General features: G+C 37.6%; 1 protein-coding gene across 3 annotated transcripts in view; it reads left to right on the forward strand.

Annotated features, from left to right (window-relative positions):
- LOC107739476 (E3 ubiquitin-protein ligase parkin-like) overlaps positions 1 to 18,804 on the forward strand; it is a 160,572-nt gene that overhangs the window by 47,054 nt on the left and 94,714 nt on the right. For all 3 annotated transcript variants that reach the window (XM_016551597.1, XM_016551598.1, XM_016551599.1), the window contains exons 3-4: positions 12,177 to 12,396; positions 16,650 to 16,768. In XM_016551597.1, the coding sequence (XP_016407083.1) occupies positions 12,177 to 12,396; positions 16,650 to 16,768 (339 nt within the window). The remainder of the gene's footprint in view (positions 1 to 12,176; positions 12,397 to 16,649; positions 16,769 to 18,804) is intronic.

The raw sequence follows: 18,804 nt of genomic DNA on the forward strand, positions 1-18,804 counted from the left end.
TACTGTCATCATTTACTCAGTTTCAAGTTGTTCTGAACCTGTATGAGTTTCTTTGTTCTCCTCAACATAAAATAAGCTATTTTGAAGAATATTCGTAACCACCAGAATGTTTCTGGTCCCTGTTGACTCCAATAGTGTTTTTTTTTTTTTTTTCTAATAAGTTTGGCAAGGAAATATTTACATTTTGAATCTCCCTGCAGTAAATATGGAAGCAAATTTCTGACATTCGGACTTGTGCTCTTCTGTGTTTACTGTATGTCAAAGTCAAGGTTTGTCTCATTTTTGCCTCTAGAGTCTGAACAAAGCACAGTACATTCTTGTGATTCACGGTACCTCATTTTCACTGATGCAACTCCTGCTGTGTGTGAGAGCTGTAGCAGATGCTATGTGGAGCTCAGCTTCCCACCTCATAACTCCACTGAAAATCATCCGCTCATCATTTGTGGTACTAACAGTAATGTTTCAATCACGCTAGAGCTCATAAATCAGCGGAGAAACACGGAAAAGTACACACTTGGATAGTTTACACATTTTCCTGCCTGTTTCTAGTCTTACTTGAGGTTTTGATTGACAGAACTGATATTTAGAGCTGTGGGTACCTCATTTTCACTGATGCAACTCCTGCTGTGTGTGAGAGCTGTAGCAGATGCTATGTGGAGCTCAGCTTCCCACCTCATAACTCCACTGAAAATCATCCGCTCATCATTTGTGGTACTAACAGTAATGTTTCAATCACGCTAGAGCTCATAAATCAGCGGAGAAACACGGAAAAGTACACACTTGGATAGTTTACACATTTTCCTGCCTGTTTCTAGTCTTACTTGAGGTTTTGATTGACAGAACTGATATTTAGAGCTGTGGTTGTCTCTACAGATGTTATCCTGCTTTATGTGTTTGCCAGGAAGTTCCTACTTATGAGTTCTGAAGTCTAATTACAGTGTGATGACCATTCAAGTCATTTAGAATAAAATTAACATTTTCATGTTTCTTTCTCCCTCTTTCACTTCCTATGTAGTATCCCTGCAACCAAACAAACAGCAGTCAATTCATAAGTGTGAATTTGATGCCTTATCTGTGCTTGTGCTGCCACTGAAAATGATGGGAAATGTAGTTTTGTAAAAAAATAATAATAATTTACTCAGCCTGCTGCCCCATAAAGTGGCATAAGTTTGCAAAATACTGTAATTGTCAGCATTCACAAAGAAAATGCAATTATGATCAATACCAATTTGATTTTTTTGTGATTCTTTAATTGACGACGATCCTCCAAATGCTCCCAACTCACAAGGTTTGTGCACAAAAAGTCTAACTGGTAATTACGCCATTGTGGTGCTATTAATGGCTCTCATCTCATAAATACGATCAGTTTGATGTGACTTGAAGGCATTACACTTCTCCACTGTTATTCTCTGCTTTTATGTTGGTCAAAGTGATGGTGAAAAGACATCTTTAGTAAATCTGGACAGTAGTTTTTTTTAACATCAAAAGAGAGTTTGCATTGGCGCAGGTTGTTAGTAAATATGGCCCTACGATTGTTGGTGGCCATTTATTTTCACAAAATTGAAACATGCAGAAAACAAGCCCAAACAATTTTGTGAGTCGGTAAATTGCTTGAGAATCCTTGTGTTGAATCCCGCTGCTCTATTCTCGAGTGGCTCTTAAGTGTTGACACCAGCAGCAGGTTATCACCTTGCTCTTTGGAATCAATATGCTGTATATTTACTCAATTTGTTTTAATAAGCTCTCATCTTCTCTCAAAATTAATTTATATTTCTCTCATCCATATTTCCCACTGCTTCATTGTGCAGTGAATTTACTGGAGCACAGATAAAACTCGCACTAATTAAAAAGAGTTGGCCTTGTGTGTGTGTGTGTGTGTGTGTGTGTGTGTGTGTTTGTGTATATTGTACTGAGTGTTTCTGGAGAATGTAACCGGGTAATAGGTTATTTGCAGTTTGCACAGCTCATAGCTCCTTGGTCTCATGTTATATATGTTTCTCACAATCACAGTCTGTGATGCTGTAATCAACTCATCTTTAATTTCACCTGCTCTGTGCCAGTCAGACGTTTAACACATATAAACAGACTGCTTAGCACAATTAAATATTACCGTTTTATTTTACTCAAGTATTTGCTCTTTTTAAAGTGCTGATAGTGCTTTTAGTGAAAGAACATTTTTAGCCTTAACAGTTTGTTTTGACATCTAGGTTTTAATACAGAGTAAAACAACACTACTCACTGAGCTTTGCTTGAGTAAAATGACTGGTTGTATCTTTCTGATTTCCTCACATAAGAATGAAAAATACACATTTCAACCATGCACTGCTTGCCAAGTCCAGTTTTTACTCTCATTTTCTTAGTGTTAATTTGGGAGCTTGTGGTCACCTCATGCTGTCTTGTGATGAGCTGTGAACTTGTGATCTGCCTGTGAGGCTCAATTAAGACTCAGACACAGTACTGTGTTTCCTATGCAGATTCGACCCTCAATATTTTTAGGCATCATAAATACATTCGGACACGCAGGTTGGGTCGCATTGGTGTAGTAATGCTGTACAGTCCAGTGCTGTAATTGTTGCTATTAAAAAAATATAAATAGTTTTCATTAATTGAAATAAAATAAATATTAGATGGAAAACATAGTAATAAAATAAATATTAGATGAAACACTTAATGAAACTTAAACTTAATGAAAACTAGACTGCTAATTTAAATGAAATATGTTTTAGTTGAAGTACTAAAATTATTAAAACTAAAAGTTTTTATTAAAATTAATAAGTAACAAAAAAGAAAAGGAACATTATTCAAACTTCAACTAAAATTAAAATAAACTGTAAATATAAAAAAATAAAAGCATATTCAAAATATTAATACATAATATAACAGTTGATAAATAACAGTCACAGTATCCAATTCTTTAAAAAAAAAAATTTTAGACGAGAAACTTAAACTGAAATATATATTTTTTTATGAAGTTTTAGTTGAAGCAGAAGTAGGCCTACTAAAATTACTAAAACTAAAAATAAATAAATTAAAGCCAAATAGAAATATTTTAAATAAAACTAATAAAAAAGGCAAAAGTGCATAACAACATGACTGATACTTAAATTAAAAAGAAAATGGTAAGTATAAAATAAAAGCTAATTCAAATTATTAATAAATTCTATACAAGTAACACAGTCACAGTAAAGTATGTCAGATTGTGGTAGTCTGCAGCATCTGCCACAATTTAGCACTCAGAACCTGCAAGTTAGGAGCTGAACTATGTACATTGTATTCGGCACAGATTTTATTGGCTTGTTTGTGTTGTCACCTTATTTGCATAATTCTTTTTATGAATTAAACAATGTAAACAGCATGTACAAATAAACCACACTACCAATGTCTGCAGTTCATTCTTAGCGAATTCCCTCAAGAGAGTTCATGTTGCTGTCAGTGTTTTGTCTGTGCTCTTTCCTTGTCAGTCTAGTTGATTGTCATTCTTTCATTCTTTTGCTTCCTGTATGCATCCATTGCTCTATTCTGTTGTTTTTGTATGTCTTTTCTGTCACTCTTTTGTATTCCTCTCTGACCCATTGTCTTGCTCACTGTTATTACTTCTATTTTCCAAAGTGTTCATCTCCCCCATTTCTCTCTCTGTCTCGTCCCCCTCCTTTCAAACTCTCCACACTCTCTGAAGGAGCAATACAGATAAACGCCAGTGCTCTGAAGGTTACAACATGCATTCAGCTTCAAGGACTCTTCCTGTCTGAGAGTCATCTTCGCCCTTGCCTCCTGCCTCACCAAGGAGCCAATCACCATCTTATTTCAGCTTTGCGCCACGTGTTTGCTCGGGCCAAAAATATACTCAACGCAAGTATGCAAACGTGAATGCTTGGTCAATGCATCGCAAGGACGGAGTCCCCTTGTAAATACTTAATGTGGTTCTGTGGCGGTTTCAAAGAGGATGTTGGTTTCCGGCATGTGATGTTGCTGTGCTGATGTCGTCCTAGACTTCTTAAGTAGCTTAACCAGCAGGACGCCCTTGATTTACAACTTTCACCACCGAAAACCAGCAATAACTAGCCTGAAAATTCAGTCTGCTGTCGATCCTCCCCACTTTTGCAAAATTAAGTGCTGAGGTAGTTGAAATTCCCGGCTCATATTAGTCACGGTGTCCTCTCAGGCCCTGTGTCTTCAAACCCAGCTCTCCACACCATCTGTCTACACAGGGAAGTGTCTCAGCAGAGCCAGACTCACATTGTCAGTGTTCTCCAAAGATGCTTAGTCATCTCTGATAGAACTAACAGAGTGGATTTTAACTGGCTCCCTAGTGGTGCTTTAATAGGGGATTTTATAAAATGCTAATTTAAAAGTGGGCTTTATTATATTATATTAAATTCTATTATATAGTATTACAATGTATGTTTTTCATGGTCATATCCAGTTTTGACAGACATGCCAGCAAATTCATTGCTTGAAGGAGTAAAAATTAAAACATATTAATATTACTCTAAACCTGTATTCTTTTCTTCTGTGGAACACAATGTTGATCTGGGTGTGTAGTGTTGTGCGCTATTTTCTTATAAGCGGTAAGTTTTATGAGGCTATCTTATCTGAATTTTATTTACTGAAAAACTTGGCTCTCAAATTTCATTTACACTTTCACATATTCAGACTCAAAGATGCCTAGCACCAAAATTTGTAATCAAACCCAGCTTATTTGAGTCTAGGTTGAAACCTCAGTAGGTTGAATCTAAATACAAACAGAGACCTGTCCAAATCTTGACCAAGTTTAAATGCTCCTGAGTCCACTACAAGACCCAGACTCAAGACTGTCTCAAATACTACAACACTGCCATAGGTTGTTGTGTGATGCACCAAGTTTGAATGTGCGGAAGTACAAATGGGATAAGAGAGCTACAAGAAGGTTTTTCAGTCAAAAAAACTATTTTTCTCACACAAAGCTTTTAGAAAACTTAAAATATAGTGCAATAAATATATGGGCACTTTTTTGGTGCACTTCTGTCCTTTTTGGAGCTTGAGAGCTCATTACACACTTTCATTGTGATTAAAGTAGGAATGTTGTAATTGAAACCAGTTCATTTGTGTTTGAGTCCAAGCCAAGATTTGAGTAGGTTGAGTCGGAGTAAAAATAGAGGCCTGAAGAGGGTCAGAGTCCAAATGCTCCAGAGTCCACGATAAGACCATAAAAATGTGGTCTCTGATTTGTAATGGACTGAAGTGCTACAACACTGCCATAAGGTGTTGTATTATGCAACAAGTTTGATTGTATGGAAGTGCATGTGGGATCTGAGAGCTACAAGACTAGGTTTTTAAGTAAATAATCGTTTAACTGTATGTATTTTCATCATGCAATGCTATCATAATACTTAAAATGTAGTGCACAAAATGTTTGGAACAATTTTATGGTGCATTTTTCAAATTTTTGGAACTTGAAAACCCCTCGTAATTACTTTTGCTGTATTTAAAGTAGGAGTATTGTAGTCTCGAAACCAGCTCACTCAAATACTTGTCTGGGCTAAGACCTTAAATGGGGTCATGAACTGAGAAACCAAATTCCCCTTTATCTTTTGACATGTAACAGGTCATTGTACTAAATACATCCAGTAACTTTCAGAACTCAAAACTTTGTCGTTAGCCTAAAAACAGCACTGTCCGTTTTTGGGATTGACAACCGCATTTTCTTTACAGGTCTCGAAATGTCCCGTTCACACAGCAGCTTATAGTTGTGTATAGAATACTGTCTGTATGAACGTGCAACGGGAGTCAAGTCCGTATTCCTTACCAATAACCATAGCGACAGTAAAGTAAAATCAAGACCAAAGTAAAATCAAAGATGGTGACGTCCATAAAACTGAAAGTCTTATCACTTTCTGACACGACAAGAGGTATTCTGCTGCTGTGTGAACGTAGCCATATTGAAGGCACTCTGCCAAAATTACAGCTTTTGGAATGTTCTACTCTATCAGTGTGTTCCAAACGGGATATATCGCCCCCCGAAGGGCACTTCGGAGTGAAAACAATCATGGCCGCCATATTGAAGGGTCGTTCCAAACCGAAGTGCTCAAAACTTGCCACTTCAAAGGGCCCTTCGGAATGAAGGATTTCGAAGGGTGCAACTGATGGACACTTCGGGCTCCCATGATCCTTTGCGCAGATTCTTTGCATGATGACGGCGCCTCCGTGTGAGCACGGGATAATGATGCAGAAGGGCACTTCAAGAAACAGTTATTTGGTCCCTTACACCCTTCAACCCTTCGAAGCTCTCACTCCGGAGGGTAAACCCTTTGAAGGGATTAGGGCATAGAAGGGCACTTCAAGAAACAGTTGTTTGGTCCCCTACACCCTTCAACCCTTTGAAGCTCTCACTCCGGAGGGTAAACCCTTTGAAGGGATTAGGGCATAGGGATGAGCCCTTCTGAATGGAACGCAGGGAATGATGTAATAGTGTGGATAAGCACCGCCTCCACAGAAGAAGCTCAATGTCTGCTCCTGTTTAGCCCCGTCCACCGATTTGCGCATGTATTGTTTACGAGAGAGGCGAATGCGCAGATCTACGCAGAAACCAAGCGATAAAGATGGCCCTGAAGACAACAAGACGCTGTGCAGTGCCAAGCTATGGAAAAACAGTCTTTGCGTTGCCATCCTTCTGATCCCAACGTTAGGAAAGAGTGAATGGACTTTATTTTTAATGAAGATCCAGACCGCGTCAGTAAGAACTTGGTCCTTTGTTCACTTCATTTTACCACGGATTCGTTTACGAACAAGGCACAATTCGACGCAGGATTTTCAAAAAGATTGAAACTAAAAGACGATGCTGTGCTGACTATATTGGATCTGACAGTAATGCCGCAACACACGTGCGAGTAACTGTTTTCATTATGTGGTCACTATTGCTTTGTCTCTTCTTACAGATAGTTTGATATGAGTATTTATGTGTTTTTGACTTTAATCACAGCAGCGTCCATCTATGAGGAATGTACACTGTCAAACATACACAACTATTAGCCAAGCATAGCAGTGGGCGTTTACTTCCGAGTCTACAATCCGCCACGCCTATTCAAACAGATCGTTCTGATGAGGGGGGTTAAAAACAGGACAGAAAATAGCCTATTAATCTAAATTATGATGTTTTTTGATGTAAAAATTTTGATAACATTATAAGTGTACCTCAGAGAACAGTACAAAATTATAAACAAAGGCTGTTCATGACCCCTTTAATGGGTTGAGTCAGAATCAAAATGGAGACCTGAAGAATGTCAAGTCCACGTCTAGACTGAGTCAGAATGCTCCAGAGTCCATGACAAGACTCTGACTCCAGATGGACTCAAATGCTAGAAGAGTGCAAATGGGATTTGAGAGCAACAAAGATCAGGTTTTTCAATAAATAATGGTTTAACTTAATGTATTTGCTTCAGACAAAGCTTTTAGAAAACCCAAGTCCAAATGCTCCAGAATCCATGACAAGACCAAGTCCATGAAGCCATGGTCTTAGACTCGAGATGGACTCAAGTACTACTGTAGGTTCTTAAGTGGCGCACCAAGTTTGGATATGCGGAGTACAAATGGGATTTGAAAGCTACAAGACCAGGTTTTTCAGTAAATAATAGTTTAACCCTGTGTATTTTCCTCACAAATCAGAAGACTTAAAATATAGTGCACTAGTTGTAAAGACCACAATTATGGAGCTTGCATGTTCTTTAGAATTTCTCTCTTTGTATTAAATATGCTTACAAGTAAAATGCAATTCTTGAAAATAACACTGAAATGGTCACTTTTGTTTTGTGGCACACATCCATTTTTCAACTTTCAGTTTTAATTCTAAGACAAACTGTCTGCTAATCATGCAGAATTGGTATTCAGCTCACAGTCAAAGCTAATCCAGTGTCACTTTAAGATGAAATATAGATGAATATGTTGTGTCCTGATGCCAGCTATATGACCATAAATGACCTTGAGAAAGTGGCCAGACTCTCTGGGGCTGCTTATGATTCCGGATGAAAGACAAATTGATTGTCTCTGTGCTTTCAGCATTGAAATTCAGCCACTGCATATCTTTAAAGAGCCAAGTCATTGCTAATGCACAGTGTCCCTGTCTTTAAAAGACTGACTTGTGATCAGGCTCCCCCAAGAGAAGGTCTCAATTGAAAAAGGTCACATGTGTATAAAATTAAGGCACTTTCTGCTCATCAGGAATACAAGCCCCGCTCTGTCCCCAAAGTAACTGGATTTGAAACTGTACAAAAAAAATGCATAAATAAATGTTGGCGTCAAGGCGGCTGACAACATCAAGTGCACTTGCAGGGGAGACTTTATTCTTAGGTTATGGCCGATTTTCCCATCTCTTAGTTTTGTGCTCAGTTTCATATTGTGTGTGTGTGTGTTTTGTTTGGATCAATGCTTTTTCTAAATGTCACAAGTTCACATCCTGGAAATTGCTTTTTATCTCAGAGTGCATTTGCAGTGTTATTTTTGCCCAAAGCTTTACCCTTTCCTCTGAGAACAGGAGTTATCAGGAAAACTGCCGGCTCCATTAATGTGAATTAGAGGTTATCGCGTGTACCGTTCGAATCAGAAGGGTCATCTCACTGTTGCGCTGTCGTTTAATATTTTTGTCATGAAATACAAATGCAAAGTCAAAAACACACTGCCGTGCAACTAAATTGATATTGACCAGCATATTTTATGTCACAGCGGTCTTTAAAGCATCCATCATGTAACTAATGATCAGTGCTATTTTCCATTCCTGCATTTCTTGATAAGGATCTTGCATTGTGTTGCTATGGCCGCTTCGTTTCCCAGCATGCGGCCCATCTTTGTTAAAGCCTGTATTAGAAGTCTCCTTTATGGCAGGAAAGTGTGATAAGGCTTAGCTGGTGGTTCGCTCACCTGGAGCGAGAGGGTCTTTCTTTAATTTATGCTGTGCCATTGAAAAATCAACCCTCAGTGACTGCTGGAGAAAATGGACAAGATGAGATTCACATCTTTCATTTTGTCTGTCTATGTTGTTTTTGCTAACACCAAGAAATGAATACTTGTTTGAGGACCGTTTCGGACAAAAGAACCATTTTCCCTGTCAAAGAGGTTTTCTCTTAAAGGAATGTTTTTGTCTGAGGTTTTTCAGTAAATAATAGTTTAACCCTGTGTATTTTCCTCACAAATCAGAAGACTTAAAATATAGTGCACTAGTTGTAAAGACCACAATTATGGAGCTTGCATGTTCTTTAGAATTTCTCTCTTTGTATTAAATATGCTTACAAGTAAAATGCAATTCTTGAAAATAACACTGAAATGGTCACTTTTGTTTTGTGGCACACATCCATTTTTCAACTTTCAGTTTTAATTCTAAGACAAACTGTCTGCTAATCATGCAGAATTGGTATTCAGCTCACAGTCAAAGCTAATCCAGTGTCACTTTAAGATGAAATATAGATGAATATGTTGTGTCCTGATGCCAGCTATATGACCATAAATGACCTTGAGAAAGTGGCCAGACTCTCTGGGGCTGCTTATGATTCCGGATGAAAGACAAATTGATTGTCTCTGTGCTTTCAGCATTGAAATTCAGCCACTGCATATCTTTAAAGAGCCAAGTCATTGCTAATGCACAGTGTCCCTGTCTTTAAAAGACTGACTTGTGATCAGGCTCCCCCAAGAGAAGGTCTCAATTGAAAAAGGTCACATGTGTATAAAATTAAGGCACTTTCTGCTCATCAGGAATACAAGCCCCGCTCTGTCCCCAAAGTAACTGGATTTGAAACTGTACAAAAAAAATGCATAAATAAATGTTGGCGTCAAGGCGGCTGACAACATCAAGTGCACTTGCAGGGGAGACTTTATTCTTAGGTTATGGCCGATTTTCCCATCTCTTAGTTTTGTGCTCAGTTTCATATTGTGTGTGTGTGTGTTTTGTTTGGATCAATGCTTTTTCTAAATGTCACAAGTTCACATCCTGGAAATTGCTTTTTATCTCAGAGTGCATTTGCAGTGTTATTTTTGCCCAAAGCTTTACCCTTTCCTCTGAGAACAGGAGTTATCAGGAAAACTGCCGGCTCCATTAATGTGAATTAGAGGTTATCGCGTGTACCGTTCGAATCAGAAGGGTCATCTCACTGTTGCGCTGTCGTTTAATATTTTTGTCATGAAATACAAATGCAAAGTCAAAAACACACTGCCGTGCAACTAAATTGATATTGACCAGCATATTTTATGTCACAGCGGTCTTTAAAGCATCCATCATGTAACTAATGATCAGTGCTATTTTCCATTCCTGCATTTCTTGATAAGGATCTTGCATTGTGTTGCTATGGCCGCTTCGTTTCCCAGCATGCGGCCCATCTTTGTTAAAGCCTGTATTAGAAGTCTCCTTTATGGCAGGAAAGTGTGATAAGGCTTAGCTGGTGGTTCGCTCACCTGGAGCGAGAGGGTCTTTCTTTAATTTATGCTGTGCCATTGAAAAATCAACCCTCAGTGACTGCTGGAGAAAATGGACAAGATGAGATTCACATCTTTCATTTTGTCTGTCTATGTTGTTTTTGCTAACACCAAGAAATGAATACTTGTTTGAGGACCGTTTCGGACAAAAGAACCATTTTCCCTGTCAAAGAGGTTTTCTCTTAAAGGAATGTTTTTGTCTGCTTTGCGTCAAACGTTCTGCTGTTTTCCATCTAGAAATTGGTCTCTACTCAACAATTGGGGAAAAATACAAATGGTTAGAGCATTACAGTTTAACAATTGGTGTGTGAATCAACATGGTCTTAAGAAAATTGGATAAAATTGTATGAATTAAACAGTATTGTAAACTAAAGGGTAAAAAAGCAGAATATGTCTCTGGATGTTTTTAAAAAGAAATATTATTATTTGCGTCTTGGCAGATGTGGTCACTATGAACTGTCATTGTGTAAAAAGGGTATATTGCTTAAGGTTTTTCATTTTTGGGTGAACTATTACTTTAAATACCACTAAAAGATGAAAAAGCATTGCAATTTTTAATAATTGGTATGTTAATTAGCATGAATTATGAATTAAAAAGAATTGTAAAAAGTATTTAAAAGAAGCATGGAATATAACATGCAAGTCATATGGGCTATTTTTTTATTTTACATTTAATTTTATTTCGTCTTTTTTTCTTTTTAACCTTGGCAGATGTGGTCACTATAAACTGTCATTGTATTAAAAACACACCAAGAAAAACAAATGTGTGTATCGGCAGCATAAGATTTTTCATTTGATTGAACTGTTTCTTTAAATATACACTTAAAAGTAGCAAAAATGTAGCAAAAATTATCAAGTTATGAACATTTCCGCATCTCTACGCAAAGAGACTAAATCTTTAGTCATATCCAGAAAGGAAATTAAGGGACTATGTTTCTGAAACCAAGCGAATACCTAAGGGAATTGTACAGTATTAAAGAATGTCTCATACTGTATGATATCTTTCTCATTTTTCTGCCTTCTCCAAACAATGCTGTTTTTACCTTTATCTTTCTTTCATTCTCTGAGATACAAGCTCTTTGTCATTGTCTTACAATGATTGGCATGTTTATTCTCTCTACCTGTTTTTTTTTTTCCTGCGCTACAATCCTGCTGGTCTGCGGCATATGTGCCAGCTTGATTACTTGAATTTGTGAAGGTACTTACACCGGCAAAGTTTGATCCTTTCTTTCCTCATGCTTGAGACAGAAATGAAAGACAACAGGATGAAAAGATCCTCTCATAATGCGCTTTTGAGACTACAGCACCATAGAATTACTATTCATATCACTATTCATGTCGCTGTGGCTGGTCTCAGAAAAACAGGTTTTGAGCACTTCTTGTTCTGATACGGGGTTCTACATTTAGTTTTTACATTAATAATCACCATAAATTATTAATTGGTTATTATAAGTGAACCAGTGAAAACTATTACAAACTTGATCGTCATAAAATCTAATTTACATGAGGACATCGACCACCTCTACATCTAAATTATAATTAATCTACTCAGAATGGAACCCAAACCTCAAAGTGTAGATGTTTCTTCTAAAGAACATGAGAAGTGTATAGCAGATATAGTGGTGCATAATGGGTCACAAACCAAAAACGTTGAGAATCCCTGAGGTATAATGGTATTAAACAGGGATGAGGCTGTTGTGAAGAGTGTTGGAGTACTATCTGCTTGTCCTCTTCTGTGACAGGGCTGCGATCTCCCCGAGCAGAGCACGGTTCATGTGGTTCTGCCCCCGTCCACCTCGAGCCAGCACTCTGAGCTGGTCCAGCAGCACAGGCCAGGCAGGGGGATGGAGAGCTTGACCCGACTCGACCTCAGTGGCTCCCGTCTGACCAGCGTGTCTGAAGGCCTGGCTGTCATTCTGGAGACAGATGCGTCCAGACAAGGGAACTCCATTGGACACACAGGTACAGGGCGTAGGTCTTTGTTTGTATTGTTTGAGTCATTGTAGATACAATGTTTTTTAAATCCAGTGGCAGCTGATGCTTTATAATAGTGAAGAAGCACCAATGACGCTTCTTAATGGAACAATGTGTAGCTTTTTTTATCATTTGGTGTCTAAATGCTACTAAAGATGAAGTAATCAACATGGGCTCATTGAAAACAATGTGCTTCTATCTACTATACGAAAAAACTATGCATACAACTCACTGCAGTTTCCAGCAGAATACTAGAAAGATTATCAGTTAAAGGAGTAGTTCACTTCCAGAACAAAAATTTACAGATAATGTACTCACCCCCTTGTCATCCAAGATGTTCATGTCTTTCTTTCTTTCTTCAATCGTAAAAAAATGTTTTTTGAGGAAAATATTTCAGGAATTATCTCCATATAATGGACTTCTATGGTGCCCACGAGTTTGAACTTCCAAAATGCAGTTTCAATGCAGCTTTAAAGGTCTCTAAACGATCCCGGCTGAAGAAAACGGGTCTTATCTAGTGAATTGATCGGTCATTTTCAAAAAAAAAAAATGTAAATTTATATACGTTTTAACCTCAAATGCTCATTTTGCGTAGCTCTGCAACGCGCATGCGTTCTCTGTGCAGTCCCGTTCGAAACAGTTAGGGTTGGTCGAAAAACTCCCATCTCATTTTCTCCTCCAACTTCAAAATCGTCCTACATCGCTGCAGAAGTACCAACCCAGTGTTTACAAAGTGAACATGCAAAGAAAGTCAAATACCCTTTATATAAAAAAAAGTTAAACAGCGATGTAGGATGATTTAGGACGATTTTGAAATTGGAGGAGAAAATGAGATGGGAGTTTTTCGACATACCCAAAACTGTCATGAACCGGAATGCACAGAGTTCACGCAGAGCTAGAAAAGACGAGCATTTGAGGTTAAAAAGTATATAAATTATAATTTTTTTTAGAAAATGACCGATCGTTTCGCTAGATAAGACCCTTTTTCCTCGGCTGGGATCGTTTAGAGCCCTTTGAAGCTGCATTGAAACTGCATTTTGGAAGTTCAAACTCGCGGGCACCATAGAAGTCCACTATATGGAGAAAATTCCTGAAATTTTTTCCTCAAAAAACGTAATTTCTTTACGACTGAAGAAAGAAAGACATGAACATCTTGGATGACAAGGGGGTGAGTACATTATCTGTAAATTTTTGTTCTGGAAGTGAACTACTCCTTTGATAAAGACTTATTTTTGTACGGTTCCTTGAGAGCGCAAATTCCAAAACAGTGCTAATGGGCGTCGACATTTCTGCGGGTTATTTACTGACAATGCGCAAATTAAATAACACAGACCAACATAACGACCAATGCAATCTACCAAGTGCAGCGCAAATTAGCATAAGGATATTTTCGGATTCGGATATTGTGTTCTTCTGCAATTCAAAATAAATGAATGCGTATGGAAAAAAAAATCCTCTCCCTTCTACCACGTGCTCTCTGTTCTCTGCGGTGCCTCCTCCTAGCAACAACAAATGCAGCCATTTCAAGCGCAAAATAGTTTTAAGTCATGCTTTTTTGGTGGGCGTTAAATAATGGCGCAAATTCCAGTAATTTGACAAGCGCAAACGTTAGTAAATTGCGTTGCGCGATTCATTTTAATACTCTCCTCCCATAAATTTTGCATTTGAAAGGGAAACTCCTAGAAATGCATATTCAATAAGGTCAGGTGCAAAAATAACTGTGTCCACGCCTTTTCAGCTCTAATTCTTCACTGCACATCTTTAGTAAATCCTGAAAGTACTATTTTAACGCCAAAAGACGGTTTGTGCTGGCACAAGCTGCTAGTAATTCTGGCCCTAAGTTATGACTTCAAAACATTTTTACCATAGTGCAAGATTGATAATCCAATGCGTTTTGACATTTGCATCACATAATCAGCTTTACATGTATGGCTTTTCTCAGATGGTAAACTTGCTTGGTAGCACACCTGGTACAGCATTGAACTTACGATGCAGAGCGCTCAAATATGACTGCTAAAAATGTGGCACATCATGCAAGAATCAACAAGCATGTTTTTTTTTCTAATGAGCTTATTTGCTGATATTCAAATGCTGTCTTTTATTTGAGTTTAATAAGTACCATTATTGTTGCAGTTTTATTCACAAGTAAAACACAGTAAAAAATCTAGTTAAAATAGCCCAATGTCCAGTTTTTTACAACATTATTAAAACAGTTGAATTATTTATAAATGTATTTATTGATATATTTTATACTAAATTAATATGTTTTTAAATCTTTTTCATTCATCTGAGTTTTGAATTGATTTGATTTAAAGGACAGTTCACGGATATTAAAACCTAACAATTCAAACACCATTTTTGTTGCAATAAACTTTTAAAAAATCTCCATATTAACACTCTCATAATCAAAAGTCACGAGACGAGGAATGATCAAGAAAACTAGTGCAATGACACTCTTTTATATATATATATATATATATATATATATTTCAAATTAATTTTCTTAAATACACTACTGTTAAAATTACTTTTATTTAGCAAGGATGCATTCAATTGATCCATATATATATATACTGTATAAATATATTCTGTATATATATATGGATGCTTCCTGTGCCGTCTTAAAGCAATTGCCTCAGGCTCTCTTTCTATATGATGCTTTCAGTCCCACCAAACTAGAATTCTTTTGTAGTGTATATCCTTTCATTTACATTAGTTTGTGCACCACAAAGGCTTTGGTGACCTCCTTTTCAGCAGTAATACGCAGCTCTCAGAGAGAGTGTTTGAATGTTTTTGTAAGCGCACAGGTTGGTGAAGTGGATGCTGTCATTTGCCACAATGGCAGCGCTTTTACAAGCTGTCCTCTGCCCGCCCTTCCCTTTTCAACCTCGCTCTGGCTAGCGGCCCACTCGGCTACTTAGTCCAATCACGCCACCTCTTTTATCCAGCCCTTCTTCCTGTAAAAGCATTAGCATAATGGAGGAATCCTGCAGAAATCATAAATAATAGGGTGCCGGTCTTATAAAACCCACTCCGCTCGATTTATTGTCAGCCGTGTCAAGGTATCGTGTACCTCCTCGGTGCCCCATGCTTTTAGCTCTAATGAGAATGCTGCTCCCGGGTGTGTGCATGTGTGTGCATGAGTGATTTAAACTGGGATGGGACAGACTGATTGGACAAGTCCTCTCTAAACTAAATCATATGCCAGGAAGATGTCTGGATCGTCTTTTCTGTCTAATTGGACCGTGGGCTCTTTGTCCTGGGACCGTGGTGGCTTGCTGAAGCACTGCTGCACCTTGTTCTTATCCTCTACTCAGCGCTCTAACCAACCCACTTGCATCCCATTCAAAACATTCCACAGCTGTAAACTAAAAGAGGACAAGAAGCAAGGGAAACGAAACAAAAGCAAACAAACGCCAGCTGAAGTTCAGTTGCTCAGTTGGTCCCATTCATGCATTCTTAAATAAAGGAATGCACTGGATATATTGAAGTGTCATTTTTGGCACCAAACAGAATTTAAAAAATGTGTTTTTCTAAACTGGTTTCCCAAACAGTCCTATTGTCTACCATTGTTAGTACAAACAGGTAATGGCGCAATCTTTTTTCGCAATTAATTTTACAATGGTGGATCAGTTAAGAAAATTTACCAGCCATAAATACTTCTTAGCAAGAAACTGTGTTATGCATTATTTATATTAAAATGTATATTTTTGTCCCTGTGCATATTTTCTAGCATATTAGTGACAAATAGTGCAGGTCGTGTGTCACTCACAGATGAGACAGTCTCCATTTCTCCATAAAACGCCACCTGTTACAAAATATGAAGGCACATAGTGATTTTGACCACTTATTTGTGAAATGAAAAATATTTTAATTTTTGGTAGCTTAACGTGAGGAATATTTCACATATGTTGCCACACTTACCACTGAAGTAAATAGAAAAATAGAACATTTAGACATTACTTCCCGTCAGTAGACAGTATTTGATTTAAATATCTCACATTGCTCAGTCTGTTTCAAGGGTAAGTGATGTAAACCATGTGTTATGTTGCAGATCTTAATAAAGTTGCTGACCAGCTGATAATAATGAGTTTTTACATGCTCGATGCCAAATAACAAATGACTTACTGTGTACTGGGATAGGAGTAACTGTGATGGGACAGCATTTGAACACTGAAAAAATAAAAAAAACACACTGTGTTATTGCATGGTTTTTATGATATTTATGGTTGTTTTTACAGAAGCTAAAGCCCACAGCAGTTTCTATGTGTTCTGTAAGACGGTCTGCAAGGCCATTCAGCCTGGAAAACTACGTGTTCACTGCAGAGACTGCAAACAAGGCACTCTTACTCTCAGCAGGGTACGTATATGTACACACAGTATATGCTTCTGTGATTGCTCTAACACCTAGTCCTAACTATCAACTTTGCATAGAAACTTACTTCTTAATTCAAAGATGCCAGTTTACTAGTGTCTTTTTTGTTTGGCATACAGAACCCATTTAGATACAATTAATATACAGAAGTTGATATCACTTTTATTCTCACCTTTATTTAAACTCTTAAAAATACAGTTTCTTTTTTGGCTTATGTGGTTCCATGAAGAACCTTTAACACCCATTGAAACTTTTTTTACTACACAAAAAAGTTATTTAGAGCAAAATGGTTCTTTAGATAATTAAAACGATCCTTAAAGTGGGAAAAAAATTTCTTTTGAGGTTCTTCGGGGAACTTTGCTGTGAAAAGGGATTAAGGGATAGTCTTAAAGGGATAGTTCACCCAAAAATGAAAATTACCCAATGATTTACTCTCCCTCAAGCCATCCTAGGAGCCCTGCTGTCTTGTGAACACGTGTACGACAGTTAGCGGAAGCTAGAGATTACGGTTTATAAAAGTTTTAAATATGGATATTTTTCTTACAAAAATGCTTCACTTCACTTCAGAAGGCCTTTATTAACCTCCAGAACCATATGGAGTATTTTTTATGATGGATGGATGCACTTTTTTGGGTCTCAAAATCTCCATCCCCATTCACTGCCATTGTAAAGCTTGGAAGAGTCAGGACATTTTTTAATATAACTCCGATTGTATTCGTCTGAAAGAAGAAAGTCATGTACACCTAGCGATGGCTTGAGGGTAAAGGTGTAAATCATGGGGTAATTTTCATTTTTGGGTGAACTATCCCTTGAAGGTAATCAACAGTAAAGTATTTTCATATTGAAGAATTTAGATTTATTTTTTTTTTTTTTGATTTAGGGTCATTGATGTGACACTCAATCCTAACTATTAATTTATTAAAATTAAATTAAACATGAATTTCATACATACAACAATTTGAATGCGCCTTTTGTATGATAAGCGTGTTTTTTAATTTCTGAATTAATATTCATAAATGGGGAATCAAGTAAAAGTGTTATACAAATGTCTTAATTTTTTTAATTATTATTATTATATTTTTAGAAAATATTATTTTATTTTATATTACTATGTTTGAAAAAAAAATATTATTACTTTTTATATATATAAATATATTACTTTCCTGAATCAAATATATTACATGAATTCAACATAGATACAATGAGTACTAAGAATTTGCCATGGGAAGAATTTCCCTTTTCTTTATTATGGATAATTGTACCATCATAGTTGGATCCTTGCAACTCTGGTTAAATCACTCGTTTTAAACAAGCTGTGGTGGGTTATTCTAATGCATCCTCATGCTCCAGCCACAGAAACTGCATCAATGAATGATGACTGTAGGGGAAAAGCCTGCTTATTATGCTTATTGCTGTTCTTTAGTCCACATTCATAAGCGCTTTGAGACAAAAAAAAAATAAAAATAACCAGAAACATTTGCTCGGTTGCCCCAAGTCTCATAACTAACTAACAGTGACACTTCTTAGCCTGAAGTATGAATACAGAACAGCACAAACCCATGTCTCGCTGCCCCCACACGGCTGTCATAAGCCCCATCCCTCCGTAGTTCCGCCCGTGGCCTGTTTTATCTTTCGGTCCGTATGGACTTTCTGTCCCAACGCGTGGGCAGCATTCCCACCTCTCCGCATTCTGTTGCTGTTTGGGAAGGCTGACTGACACGTCGCTAAGCTGCACCTGCCTTTTCTTTCCGCTCGCGGTGGTCTTTGGCGCTGAGAATCTGTTTGTCCACTGTCTCGGTGCCAGTGCTGCACCATTCCTTTGCCAATCTTGTGATGCGTCTGGCTCTTAACATCCTCGGGCCTGAAACAGGTTCCAGCTCTTCTCATCTAACTCTCTCCAGAGAACTTTCTCCAAATATGCTGAGGAGAAGAAGACGGCAAAGTTTACGCACTCGCTGTCAGAACACTTCATTTGGACCTTTGGCGATATTGGACTTAGCAGCACTTTCAATCAAATACAT

This window comes from Sinocyclocheilus rhinocerous, unplaced genomic scaffold (genome assembly GCF_001515625.1).
Source record: "Sinocyclocheilus rhinocerous isolate Xijiao unplaced genomic scaffold, SAMN03320098_v1.1 scaffold345, whole genome shotgun sequence".
Lineage (NCBI taxonomy): Eukaryota > Metazoa > Chordata > Actinopteri > Cypriniformes > Cyprinidae > Sinocyclocheilus > Sinocyclocheilus rhinocerous.